Raw genomic sequence first — 14,184 nt, 5'->3', positions numbered from 1 at the left:
AAACTCATTAGACTATAAACAACTTTACCTGTAAAACAGTTATCAAAGTATCGACCGAAGAATACTGTTTCATGAAGCTGTCTTTACTTGGTTTTTCTGTCAAAGATATGTATACAAAGAGCATTACAAATATTACAAGTAGCGTTCAGCTTTACGTCTAAAGCGATTTTATCTAAATGTGAACCTCATTGGTGTAACTGACTTCAAATACTCTTTTGGACAGTGATTATGCTTTTTTTCAAGGCTGGTGAACATTAGTGTGAGGCAGGCAACAAAAGGCACTGCAGGTTTGATTTTTCTCTGCACTTTTACAGAAAAGACAAGCACTAACAGAGCAGCACCATAAGCAACAAAAAATTGGGGAGGAAATAAAAACATTTAACTTAAGGGGTTTCCACTTCAAATCAAATCATTATTTTAAAAGAAAAATTCCACTACAACCCAAACCCTTCATGGCTCAAATATTACTATCCAACTGACATCTATACCTGTTACTTGAATGATTAGCACTAAATGCAAATTCCAAGCATTACACTGTTCTGAGTTTATATAGATATAGATATATATATATATAGATAGATATATATATATATATATATATATATATATATATATAAGGAAATCATGGCACTGCCTTGGGTTAAGATTAATCACCGAATGTGCACCAGGAGCAAGGATTAAGTAATGACAAAACTGGTATCTAACTTATAGCAAAAGCAATTTCCCCATGGTTTTCTCTAATGAAAGTTATAGTATTGTAAAAAATCTGGAGTCACCATGAGGCTTAACACACAGCATTTTCGTCAATCAAATCATTACATTTTTGTGGTGGGTACACATGTCCATAAAAACAGACAAGAGCAAGAAGCAAGCAAAAAATGTTTTTCCATGTACAGTATTATCTGGGGGGGGCTTTCACTCAAATCAGTGACTCACCTATTTGCTGAACAAGCTGAAAAAGCTTGGCAGATGCATATCGAATCTGTTGCATGTCTTCAAGAGTCAGTTTCTTTGAATTGCGACTCAAAACTTTGGCAATGTGTTGTACCCAGTAGTGCAAGCGATTCCTGAGAATGGTTAAACATAAAATAATTACATCCTTGTATATTTCTTCTTCCATGTTATCTTTTGGTTCCACACTTTCATAAAGTAGCTGTAGCACAATTGGCCAAAAAAAGAACACCAAACATAGTAGTTTTCTATGACTTCATAGTAGCAGGGAAAGAAACCTCATAAAATCAAAGGTTAAAAACCACATGTAATCATCATTGCAATTAGCAACAAGTACCTTAGTGCATTACTAACATTGTTAAATTAAGTGAATATGAGAATGTCAACCAAAATATCATCCTTAACATCAAGGTTCTATTTTTCAATATAAAGCCTCCACTGGAGAGGAAAAGTAAACTCAGTACATTTCACGTATTGATCCAAATCCTTTTCTTAGGCCTTGTGTCCACAAAAGCAGAAATGACCCGATTTTTGTTGAGAGGAGGTTATTTGGTTTGTTCCTTTCTAGCATGCGGGAACAGGTTAAAGGTTAAAAAAAGCAAGGCAGGAATATCAAAGCATGAATGACACCCCCCCCCCCCCAAAAAAAAAAAGTATGGCAGAAGAGTCACCATATAATATAGCCCAACTAAAATGCTACATGAAGCATTCCAACCGAACCATCTTTTGTCGGGAGGAGTAGTGTCATTTTAGTGGACACATCCAAATGAAATTCTAATTAATTGTTAAAGTTAAAAACCAGTGCTCTTTTTCAACTACCGACTGCCCAAGAGACAGAAATCTTTAGGTCGGTTGGTACCTGATTTGATGGACATGTGGGTTTACCGTTACACTTCTTTAAAAAAAACCTCAAAACTGTCATTCATTTTTATAAATTATAAATGCTTTAAATAAATGTATATCTTCTTACACCTTCTCATTACAAGGGCCTAAGGTAGATATTTCAAAGGTATTCACCTGTCCACCAGTTTGTCTGATGGCTCAGCTGGGGCCGCACTCATTTTGACGTCTCTTCTCGGTTCCCTCAGACTAATCACACACTCATTGGATGTACTTGCAAAAATTTAACTCTGTAAAATAAAACGACCAGATCTTGAAACAGTCCATAAATTCATAAGGTACAAATATCTAGATTCTACTCAATAATAAACTTATCATCAAATTTGTTTTATCTTTATACTTTATAATACACAAATAGCAAACCCATAATATGTACAATGAAACCTGCCCACCACATCCACCCATTGTCAAAGAGAAAATTAAGCTTTCATCTTAAACAGGTTGTCCTCCTGGACATTTTTATTAAAAATTAAATATATGTGAGACGTGCTGACAAAATGAGTTACTTCTCACAATCCACAAATAGAGATATTGGCCAAAAATCGACTCTTGGGTCAAATTTGTAGATTTTCCATTGATGTAATATTCTTTACGTATAACATGCCTTATATTATTTCATGCTTATGAATTGTAAAAACTTGTAAAAGTAGGTAATGGTTGTCAGTACAGGTGACTGACTTCAATGGGTAGTTGTTAGAGCAGATTTTGACTAAAACTACTGCTAAGATTTTGACATCACTAGAAAAGATAAATTTTTTTCAAAATTAAGAAAATATGCACAAAATAAATATAAGGCAAAGAACTTCACTGAGCTTTTTTCATTTTTTGGTAGGCAATAAACATCATGTGTATACATCAATAACATGGAATCGAAGAAATTAGGTGTAATTTTGGGGTCTGGGTTTAAGAATGCATGTGAGAATCAGTTTTCTGGTGAGGTTGATTACTGTGGAGCATTGTTATATATATATTTAGTCACCTGAGTACAACAAACTACGCCAAAAAACACTTTTTTTTGCTGGCTTCTACAAAATGAATGTAATGTTGCGAACTTAAAATTTTTTAGTCAAATTCTTAGACGTATTAGCTCAATAAACGTCGCCAGTGCAATATTCAAACTTTAATTTTTAACAAAGATTGTTAGAGATGAATTGATAGATGTTTTTCCTTCTCAGGTCAAATTTTGTTTTTGTGCGATACAGGGTTGTTGTACTCAGGCAAGGAATGGCAAAAAGAAGTGGCTATTCTTATCCCAGGTGAGAATAAAAATTACGCCCGAACTCTCACCCCGAGTGAAACTTGCCAGCGTTGGCTTTCTCTCCCGGTGTGAAACAAGGCCAGTTTTTTCCTAATTTCTGAATACTGTCTATCGGTGAGGATGATCAAATTGACAAAAACAAAGAAAAAATGATGTTATAGCACAGAAGTAAACTAATTTGGTCGTTTACAAAGAAATTCACTTTTCGAATCGAGCCAAACTATGCCGGTCACCATTTGGTTTTGCCCGAAATTTCTCGCTACTCCCTCTCTCTCTCTCAGTTTCTTATTCTCCTCCCCCCCTCTCTCTCTCAGTACTCTCTCCACTCTCTCTCTCTCTCTCTGTCCCTCTTTCTCTCACTGCTCGCAGACAAAATTGCACACTTTCAACTCAAGAGCGCTGGAATATTTGTTTACACTGGTATAACAGTGAACGCACACCAGGTGAGAGTAGCCAAAAGACTCCCCCTCTCACCTGGAGTGATCGGCCTGAGCCGATGCACTTTATATATAATATATATATATATATATATATATATATATATATATATATATATATATATATATATATATATATATATACAGTTGAACCTGCCATGACGGTCACCTCTATAAGACGGCCACCTGTACAAACGGCCACTTTCCATTTTCCCCCTTGCGTTTTTTCTAAATAATTGAATTGTGCCAAATGGGCATCTGTCCAATGCGGTCGCGGTCACCCTATTTTATCAAGCCACAACCAAATCTACCTGCCTAAGGCGGCCAGACTTTGTCAAAAATTATGCATTTCCCCTGACATTGTGGACAAGCCGTCATAATTCATTCATCTGTCGTTGTTGTCAGTCCCTCCAAAAGATGAAACGGTCATGTTGCTTTGGTCACTCCCAATGTTTACCCAAGTTGACCAATGGATAACAATAAATTTTCAGCTGCTGGTAAGGAAAGCGAGTGATCCGTTATAACCTATCAGGCCCACCCACAACTCAATCTGTAAACCAAGTCCATAAAAGTGAAGTCAACACAAACTCGCAACAGAAGTGCTGCTTGTTCGCCGAAAGGTGGCAACCCATTTATTTGTTTCACTATGATACTTGGCCTTCCTCGTCTGAAACATTTTGTTTTGACCTTTCCCGGAACCATAAATAAAAATAAAACTCAAAACAAAAAGTCCCACAAAAACCGTCCTATCCTCTCCCCCCTTTCAAAAGAAATAAAACAAAACAAAAAACAAGGGGAGGACTTCCGTAACGAGCGACCACTATGAGACAGAGCAGAATTGAGAGCTTGGGGTAGGGGTAGGGGTAGGGTTAGGGGTAGTGTTAGGGTTAGGGGTAGGGTTAGGGTTAGGGTTAGGGTTAGGGTTAGGGTTAGGGTTAGGGTTAGGGTTAGGGTTAGGTCTAGGCCTCTTCTTTATTGTGTTTGATGGGGTGGTCGCTCGTTACGGAAGTCCTTCTAAAACAAGAACAACAACAACATATATTTTAAGGCCGTCGTTATTCGGACTCGAGTCCGAATAACATTTTTTCATATTCGGACTTGAGTCCGAATAAAAAAAATTCTTATTCGGATTCGAGTCCGAATATGAAAAAATGTTACTCGGACTCGGGTCCGGAAAAAAGGAAGTCTCTTCGTTTTATAGATCTAACGTTCAGTGCTTCCAATTTTCCACATTTTTTAGTTTCCTTATCTGCCAATCCAATGCCCGCCGCCTCATTGATACGCCCCCCTTATTTAGAGTAGGCCCCCCCCCCCCTCTCCCCCCCCCCCCCCGGTTTCTTTCTTTTTTTTTGTTGTAGGAAAAAAGGTAAAATTTGAAGGATTTGCAGGCCCCTCCTGGCACCTGCATATTATGAGCCCTGTGTAAAAAAAAAAAAAGGTCGATTCGTTCAAATACACAAGCCTGTGTCATCTCGATTGTTTACCAAGAAAAAGTGAAAAAGTTGTGTTGCTGTGTAGAGCTGAGCATACGGCAACTTTTGATTCCATAGACCAGCGCACAATTCATTAGGGCCGCAGACGCCCCCAGCAGGGTCCAGGGACAGCGTCCCGGGTGGGGGTTCAGGGGGCGAAGCCCCCGAAGAAATTGAAATTTAGTGCTTTTAGAGGGATGAAAATGGCATTTGGGAGCCTGTTTGAAGAGATTGCCTAGACTAGAGCCCATAACATTTATTTTTTCACCAACATTTTGTCTTGTTTGATTTCTTCACCAACATATCTTTCCATTGCTGGCAATGTTTAAAAGCAGGTTCTCCTTTCATTGCTACTATAACTATAATTCAATTAATTAATTTGACGTCGCACCATTGATAGCAGGCAAACCTGGGAAAAATGAATAGATGTATACCTTCACAATACAGTTGCGCAGCGTGTACCCAAATTTTTTCTCAATTTTTACGTCTGAATGTCGCCTGTCACAACCTCAGAACACCACTTCGAATCATTTTTTATTTTACCTACGGCTGGATCGGGCCGATCGCCCGACTCAATCGCCTGAAACTGAAAACAAACACGTTTGTTTTTTAGGCGACTGAGTCGGGCGATCAGCCGATCCCATCCGTAGTCTCATCGTGGGCACCCGCGTATCAGCATATCATTATTTCTTTCATCGCGGCCCTTATTGCGTTCACGTGCCGTAGAATCTTCGCATTGATCATTTCTCTAGATCTAGATCTAGACAAATTTGCAAAAAAAGTTTATTTCAGACAGTAATTTTTTTGTCTAAGATCACAAGTCAATTTACTTGATCAACGCGCAGATTTCCCAGCTGCGGCAACAATCCGAAGAAAGACAGAAGGAAGGAGTGAATGATAGAAAGGAGGAAATTCGCACAAAAGGTTCGCCAGATTTTGATCCATCTGCAGGTAAAAAATGTACTGCCGACCAACCCGCAATGAATTCAAGGGACATAGCGGTATAATGGCCGAATGCAGGAAAAGCGCAATCTGGCAGGTTTCAATAACTTTAACTTGTTGCCGAGAGAATTACCGTAAATATCCGTAACTAAAAGACGATAGGAAGGCGAGTACGGAATTTCGGCAGTCCTGCGCTGTCGCAGTTCTTTTTACGCAGGGAGTTGATGATGAAGGAGGAACAAGTACGGAACTGGCAGAAAGTACGGATTTCCGTAAAAATACGGAAGAGTGGAAGCACTGACCCTCCCCGACACGCACCCAGCTACACATGTGCAGGCCGCCCATCCGACCCCGACACACGCTAACGAGCCATCTTTAATTGCTTCTGATGACCTCTTGACAAATAAACATTTATTAGAAGAGCTATAACTTTTCAGGCCCGCCTCAAATTCATCATAAGATTAAAACTCGGCTCCTGCACAAAACGCCTTTTTGCCCGAAGTGATCCCGGTCTCTACCCAGCCTGAGGCGAGTCACGAGTCACGAGTGAGGCAGGACAGGAAGCTGGATTCACGAGTCACAGGAAGTCGGAAGTGATGTCATGCTGGACAAGAATCAGAGTCCGAATAACAATTTCGAAGTGGCTAGCTAGACTGCCAGTCTAGCCGTACTTAGATCTAGGTTTGGCCCAATCGACTCAAGCCTGTTAAGTACACAGGTCTCATTAGATCTAGATCTAGTAATTATTCAGGTTCAAATACATGCAAGTCAGTAAGGCACCTTTTGGTTTTGTCTGAAATACAAATACTTTAGACATTGCAAACTAAAAATTTCATTTACAATTCAGCCATCAATATTAAGTACGGCTAGCCTGACAGTCTAGCCGTCCTTAAGTATGGCTAGCCTGGCTGTCTACCCGTATTTAAGTACGGCTAGACTGGCTTAGGCCCTATTAACATTAGAAAACAGGAGGTTTAAAATACATGCACTGTCATTAAGGCACCTGGTTTCGTCTCAAATACAAATACTTTAGGTTAGGTGCTGCACACTAAAAATGTATATTTACAATTCAGTAGGCCTATTTTTTGTAAATGGTCAGTCTAACCATCATATTAAGAATAAGTACGCCTAGACTGCGAGTCTAGTACGGCTAGACTGGCAGTCTAGCCGTCATTAAGTACGGCTAGCCTCTTCCTAACATTTTTTCATATTCGGACTCGAGTCCGAATAATCACTTTGATATTTTAATCAGCCCTAGGGCAACCCTAAGCATACAACCACCTCCAGTTGGGACCTCAGGAGTAAATTTATTTTTTTTTTAAATTTTGATCAGTCCTGCCTAACACGGCCACCAGTCTTTTGCGGCAACTTAAATTTTCCCCTCAAGATGCCTGGCCGTCTTACACAGGTTCGAAAGTATATAAAAAGGTGAATGTACACCGACCGGTGCTCGCCCTCTCATCCCAGGTGAAACGCCTACAAAGGCGCTATTCTCGCTCCGGGTGAGAATATGGCTGGATTGTACTTTACCGGACCACCCGTCTCGGTCCGTGATTACTACGCACACCTAGCCTAACTACGCTCTCATAGTCATAGTACTCTGCGTGCGGACAAAAGGTAGTTCCGCGGGCGACTTCGCGCACGCACAGCGCAAGCCAGCGGCAACTGGCGAGGCAAGGTGAGCGAGAGTTGGTGGTTGAGAGTGGGCAGGAGATTTAACTTTGGTGAACCACCGTGTATCATACCAACAGTGGGGAGGGGGTTCAGGGGGGCTTGCCCCCCTGGAAACTGTAATAAAGAAAACACACAAAAATGCAAAACAATAACATGAGCGGACAGTCGTGTTTACATATCAATGTAACAACAGTGGGGGGGAGGGGGGGTTTCAGGGGGGCTAGCCCCCCTGGCAACAATAATTTAAAGACACTGACACACTCACACACATATTATAAACAATAACATATGAGCGGACAATCGGGGTAGATACTCGCCAAGTCGCGAGCAGGGCCGAGGGGGTTGCAATTATGCAAATGAGCTCTCGTGTGCATCTTTAGCCCTCCATTGTACTTTGCCGGACCAGGAGTAGGCCTAGGCCACCCAGCAGAGTTGCGAGCAAATAAGAATAGTGGACCACGTGATAAGATTGACCAATTAGCCTCAAGATGTCAGGGTCATGGGTCAAAGGGCACGGTGGCACGGTCGTGATGACTGAAAAACCCGGTAAGAGACGTCAGTCGATTGCTGGCAGTTGAAGAGTGAGGATGTAGAAAACTGAGTAGGAGAGTGAGTAGGGGAACTCGGAAACGAAGAATAGCGGGCCACTAGGCACCAGGGGCGCCATAGCGAAAGTAGTTCCGACCGGTGGTCCGGTAAAGTACAATCTTACCGAGAATATAGGTGGCCATGTCTAAAACAGTTATATTCAACAATTTGTTAAAAGAACAGTAATCATTCCCTAAATTCACAAAGTAAAAGTATGCCGGTAGACAAGTCACAGTCCTACTGAACTAGATCTAGAGATCTAGTAATTAATCTAACATTACTAGATCTATATCTAGATCTAGTAGTCCTATCTTATGAAATATAGTAAACTAAAACCTTGTTGGCCTACTACAGACACAGAGTCTAGAGATCTCGATTTAGATTGATCTAGACTCTAGATCTATAGATCTAGATCTGGATTGTATACTCTTTAATTTACTTTAAATTTGCAGAATGCACTGTATGTACTGTAGACTGTAGAGTCGGAAGAGTGCCGGGGAGGACAGTGCGTAAGCGGCAATACCAGACATCACAATAAATTACCGTGAGTATGAGTTCAACAAGTCGAGTGTAAGTTGTAAATTGTAAGTGAATACGGCCAGACAAGAACCAAAATCTAGATCTAGATTCTGAGTCTGTTTAACGAAGATTGACAACAGTTCCCTGGAATATTCTTAATTCAAAAGCCGTTTTCTTACTTACATAGCATAGACTCTCAACTTCTATGATTCCTGATTATCACATTTGTAAAATGTTTGTTCGTTGACGGTTGCCATACAAAATGCGGCCACCCAAACAACGCCATTTTGTTTGAATATGATTCCGTACATTATACATGTGACTTGGGCCAGTAATCTAGATCTAGATTTAGACAGGTAAAGAGAGATCCTATTGGCCCAACATAGAATCTAATAATCTAATACATAACTCACACGCGGGAAATGGGGGGGGAGGGGGGAGGGGGGAGGGGGGGTAGGCCTACGTGTGTGTGTGGAGAGTTGAGGGGGGGGGGGGGGTCATAATATACTGTTTCTGAAGTATAACTGGAACTTTATCTAAGTCAACACTTACGCGATCCCTTCTTGATTTAGCTTTATCCGCAGACATGCATATTGTCCATGCCTTTTTATACCATTACACGTAGGGCGTTTACTGAGATTCCACTGCCATTTATAAGAATAATGGAAACGTTCGATCGTCCATTCAAAGTCAGATCAAAGTATTTAACAAGGTGTGCAACGGACAACACGATTGTGTGAGCAAATGTAGGTGAACGGCTAAAATAACTCTTTGGAGAAGGTTGAGAGAGACAGACAGACAGACAGACAGACAGACAGACGGACAGACAGAAACAGAGACAGACAGACACAGAGAGACAGACAGACAGACAAACAGATAAACAGACAGACAGACAGACAGACAGAAACAGATACAGAGACACAGAGACCGCGAGAGACAGAGAGAGGGAGGAGAGCTGAAGAAAAAAAGAGACAGAGTGAGAGAGACAGACAGACATACAGAGAGAGAGAGAGAGAGAGAGAGAGAGAGACAGACAGACAGACAGACAGACAGACAGACAGACAGACAGACAGACAGACAGACAGGAAGACAGACAGGCAGACAGACAGACAGACAAGACAGACAGACAGAGACAGAGACACAGAGACCGCGAGAGACAGGAGAGACAGAGAGAGAGAGACAGAGAGAGGGAGGAGAGCTGAAAAAAAAAGAGACAGAGTGAGAGAGACAGACACACAGTGAGAGAGACAGACAGACATACAGAGAGAGAGAGAGAAAGAGAGAGAGAGAGAGAGACAGACAGACAGACAGACAGACAGACAGACAGACAGACAGACAGACAGACAGAGAGGGAGGGGGGAGGTGGAGGAGGACAATGTTTAGCTTTCTTTCAAGATGCAAATAATCGTGGATTCATGTATTATGGAAACTTGAGAAGAATTCGCATGCACTGAAAATACAAAATGTACATTATATTGCATCTTGAAGCTTTCAGACCTATTCATGACAACATACATAAATAAATGATAATTACAAGTATCATTTATGTATTTATTTTGATTTTTTTAATGCCCTTGTATGGTCAGGCTATAGCTCAACGCATGATATTCGTTTGGTGAGGAAACAAAAAGTTCAGGTCCTCTCGGAGAAGGGTAGCTAGAGTCTAGAGTACCCAGGTAACATGACTGTATGAGGCTGACATCACGTCCTGGGGGGTGGGTATAAGACCCAATTCAAGTAGACTACCTTAGAACAATTAACCTCCTTTGTAAGACCTTAGGTCGAGATCGAAACTTGCGGCGTAAGCCCTAGTAGTATGGTGTTTATCATATAGATTTACACTGCTGTTACCCTAGGCTATCTTAGTACAGTTTTGCCATGGTATAGCCTAACTGTTACCCAGGACCTACTCTTCTTACCGTTGTTTCTCCATCCGCCGCCATCTATGTGAACCGTGAACGCTAAGCCCATCGTCCGAGCACCCGAGCGCCCGAGCGGTGCCGATGGTCAGGGTAAGGTCGTAGTCCAGTGTCGGTGTGAAATCTAACTACTGCTTGTGAAAGTGCTCGAGTGGAGCTTCAGCGCGGAAACTTTCCTGGGTAGCCAAAAGTTTGAAATAATTTAATACTTATTGTCCGGTGCCTGCGGCCCTAACCGAACGGCCAGCAGAGAAAAAAAAAGCTGCTCTTCCAATGGTCGTTACCTAAACAAATAGCCCAAATAACACAAAATAATGGCTTAAAAAACAAAAAAAGTAGCTGCGATATGTCGACATGCGACATATAGTAGGTTCGTATTGTCTGTATGATGCTGTTTTGTAATGATGCTGTGTTTGATAACATCTCATAACCCAATTTTTCTTTCTGGTTTCTGGGGCCTATGAAAATGATGGGGTTTTCTTTTCTCTTTTTATGTGGTTTTTGTTGTGTGTGCTATGCTGAGTTGTGCTGTGTGTGTGTGTGTGTGTGTGTGTGTGTGTGTGTGCGTGTGCGTGTGTATGTGTATGTGTGTGTGTGTGTGTGTGTGTGTGTGTGTGTGTGTGTGTGTGTGTGTGTGTGTGAGTGTATATGCACGCACGTGTGAATGTGTGTCTGTGAGTGTGTATGTGTATGCGTGTGTTTGTTTGTGTGTATGTGGGTATGTGTATGTGTGTTGTCACAACAGTGACTCGAATATTTCTATTCTCATCCCCCACCACAACCCTTGGCCCATGGCACATATATAGGCTTTTCCATTTATTTTATCGGAGCCATAGCACTCTTTTTTAAAAACGAATTAACCCTCCATTAATTAAGTTCGTTAACTGACCCCATTCTTTTCTAGCTTAGGTCAAGGCTTGCTTAACCACACACGGCACGTGACGTTTCAAATAACGGGTGTCTAAAAAGAAAATAAATCGGGAATAACTCGTTTAAGTACCGTCGGCGACTATAGTAGCCAATCGAAAGGCTGTAGTGTGCGCTCACTACCGCTGGCGACTTTAGTCGCGGACATGTGATAGCTGAATGGTTGATGAACCTCTATGACTTTTTAAAGCGTGTTTCTTGGGCTGCCAAGGTTGTTTTTTGTTTTTTTGTTTTTTTAATATAAAAATTCTACAACGGCATCAGCTTTCTAAATTGGTGCCGTACTTAACGGTTTTTTTTTTTTCACTATACGAATCTTCGGTACTGTAAATGTTAATTAATAACACTTCGCATAAATAAAAGTCAAACACGAGGGCGTTACATTTGTCAGTAGGCCTATGAGAAAAATCAACCCACAAATGACCCACATGCTCGAAAAAATATCAAATTATATAAAAATTTAAACCAAAATTTACTGAAACGCAAAACTTTGCAACTTCTTTAAAATTAACCATATTGTTCTATTTCTAATAGCCACTAAGATAGTGCATTGAAGTAAACAGGGGGCTCTCGTGGCCTAGAGGTTAAGGTGTTGGCCTCTCATTCAAAGGTCCCGGGTTCGATTCCGGGTTCGATTCCGGGTAGCGACCAAAAAATTTTCTTCTCTAAAATTGTCTCCTTTCACATCCTTTCCTGATCTCTGACAATGTTCTGTTGTCTGCTTTCATTTCCACTTTCTGCCCCCACCCCCTCACCTCCTTTGCCCCCTCCTCTGGGCTCCTGACTCTTTCTGCAGCCTTTCTACTGCTACTTCTTGGCTCCTCCTAACTGCTGTCTTTCTGCCACACCCCTGATCTTCTGGTAGGAAAGATCTACACCTAGCCTTCTCGGACAAGGGCGAAAAATCTCGGAGGGCCCGTGTGCAAGTTGCGCACGTTAAAGATCCCTTGGTGGTCTAAAATCGATAAGAGTAGGCTTCGGCCGCCACCCGGGCAAAATTCAAAATTTCCTACCAACGAAAAAGTATTAGGTGTGTCCCGCGCGCTCATATGACCTATGCAGTTGCGAGCGCCGTAAAACCCTATACTAAACAAACAAACAAGAAGTAAACATTTACAAAACTGATATTAATTAAACTCAAGGAAGGTGCTTGCTATTTACATCTTCAGGTGTAGACCTTTTTTGAAATTCTATAGAAGCTCCATAATACGCCATTAGAAATTTTGAATAAACCTGTCGCATGTTTCTGGGACCTACTATGTCAACACTAAGTTTAAACGCAACTGTTCTGTTGTTTGTGGGTTGTTTCCCTACACTCTGTCTGTTACCCCTCCTCCCTAAAGTTATAATAATTGAAGGGGTTAAGTTTGGGGGGGAGGGGATGAGGTAACCATTCATTTGTATTACATTTCGGCTTATAGGGCGTTCCCCAAAGCTTTCTAATCTAACAAACTAACAACCATGTCAGGACCACTCTTGATGTGTGGGTTATAGCCCCGTCCCACTCGAACCATGGCCTGCACAGCATTACACATAATCTCCAAACTTCTACAAAACTTTCTCAGAACGTTTAGATGAGATATTTATAAGTATCAGAGGTGACACTATTGCATTTTTACCTGAAACCAGGACGCGCTGATGAAACCCTTGCAGCTGAAACGAAGTAAAAAGTTGCGTTTTACCCAATTTTCGTTGAAATTTTTAGAACTTGATATTTCTCGAACGCATCGATTGATTTTCCTCATATTTACAAACGTGACGTCCTCGATCACGCATGCCTATTTGTTCCAGATTTTATTGAAATTAGTTTAGGCTTAGAGATGGGTCCTCTTTTTATTTATTTATTTTTTAGACACCCTCTACCTTGAACAGTTGAACCTGCCCAAGACGAAATCACATTGGAGCCAGTAAAAAAATGTAAACCCGTCTCGGATATTTTTCCATCTTGGATAGGGGGATTTGGGGGGAGGAGGGGGGGTCTGTATCGTGTCATGCTGGGGATTTTCGCAGAGTCGGCCCACTCGAACCCTGAGTATGCTACAGGCTCAATGTAGCATACTTTGTTGCTGAAGTCTAAACTAAATCTTGCTACCCCTAAACCTCCCCTTTTTCCCTCCATACTACATGTGCATGTATTTCCAAAAATAAGTACACACACACGTTGCAAGAGAGTATGGGCCAAGACCGAGGTATGGGTTCACAAAGGATGCACACACACAGAGAGAGAGAGAGAGAGAGAGAGAGAGAGAGAGAGAGAGAGACAGACAGAGAAAGATGTGGGCAGAAAGGAGGGGGTGCAAAAGGATGATAGAGAGAGGGGGGCAGAAAGGATAAGAAGGAGAGAGAGGGGGATGTATGAGGGAGAGAGATAGAGAGAGAGGATGAGGCAGAGGGGAGACCAAAAAATGATAGTGAAAGGGGAGTGAGAGAGAGAGAGGGGAGAGAGAGAGAGAGAGAGAGAGAGAGAGAGAGAGAGAGAAGACTAAAATGGAAGAATAAACCTGGTCGTCGAATGAAAGGGGTGTGTGCACAAGGAAAAATTGAACAGGAGAGTGAGAGAGTGTGAGCAAGCGAGTATCTCTGTGAATGAGATCTTT

The 14,184-nt window shown here is 41.5% G+C and overlaps 1 protein-coding gene across 3 annotated transcripts in view; it reads right to left on the bottom strand.

Annotated features, from left to right (window-relative positions):
- Positions 1-9,109, bottom strand: part of LOC101847472 (cytosolic carboxypeptidase 1) — a 34,152-nt gene extending 25,043 nt beyond the window's left edge. The window contains exons 1-4 of one of the 3 annotated variants that reach the window (XM_005091829.3): positions 8,925-9,109; positions 1,969-2,081; positions 937-1,067; positions 29-96 (exon numbers count right to left, since the gene is read on the bottom strand). In XM_005091829.3, the coding sequence (XP_005091886.1) occupies positions 29-96; positions 937-1,067; positions 1,969-2,012 (243 nt within the window). In that variant the 5' untranslated portion in view covers positions 2,013-2,081; positions 8,925-9,109. The remainder of the gene's footprint in view (positions 1-28; positions 97-936; positions 1,068-1,968; positions 2,082-8,924) is intronic. The other 2 variants (XM_005091828.3, XM_005091830.3) reach the window with 2 other exon arrangements.
- Between the last annotated feature and the right edge of the window lie 5,075 nt (positions 9,110-14,184).

This window comes from Aplysia californica, unplaced genomic scaffold (genome assembly GCF_000002075.1).
Source record: "Aplysia californica isolate F4 #8 unplaced genomic scaffold, AplCal3.0 scaffold00036, whole genome shotgun sequence".
NCBI classification, from domain to species: Eukaryota; Metazoa; Mollusca; class Gastropoda; order Aplysiida; family Aplysiidae; genus Aplysia; species Aplysia californica.
The sequence above is the reverse complement of the archived record's forward strand: the minus strand, read 5'-3'. Positions and strand labels throughout refer to the sequence as shown.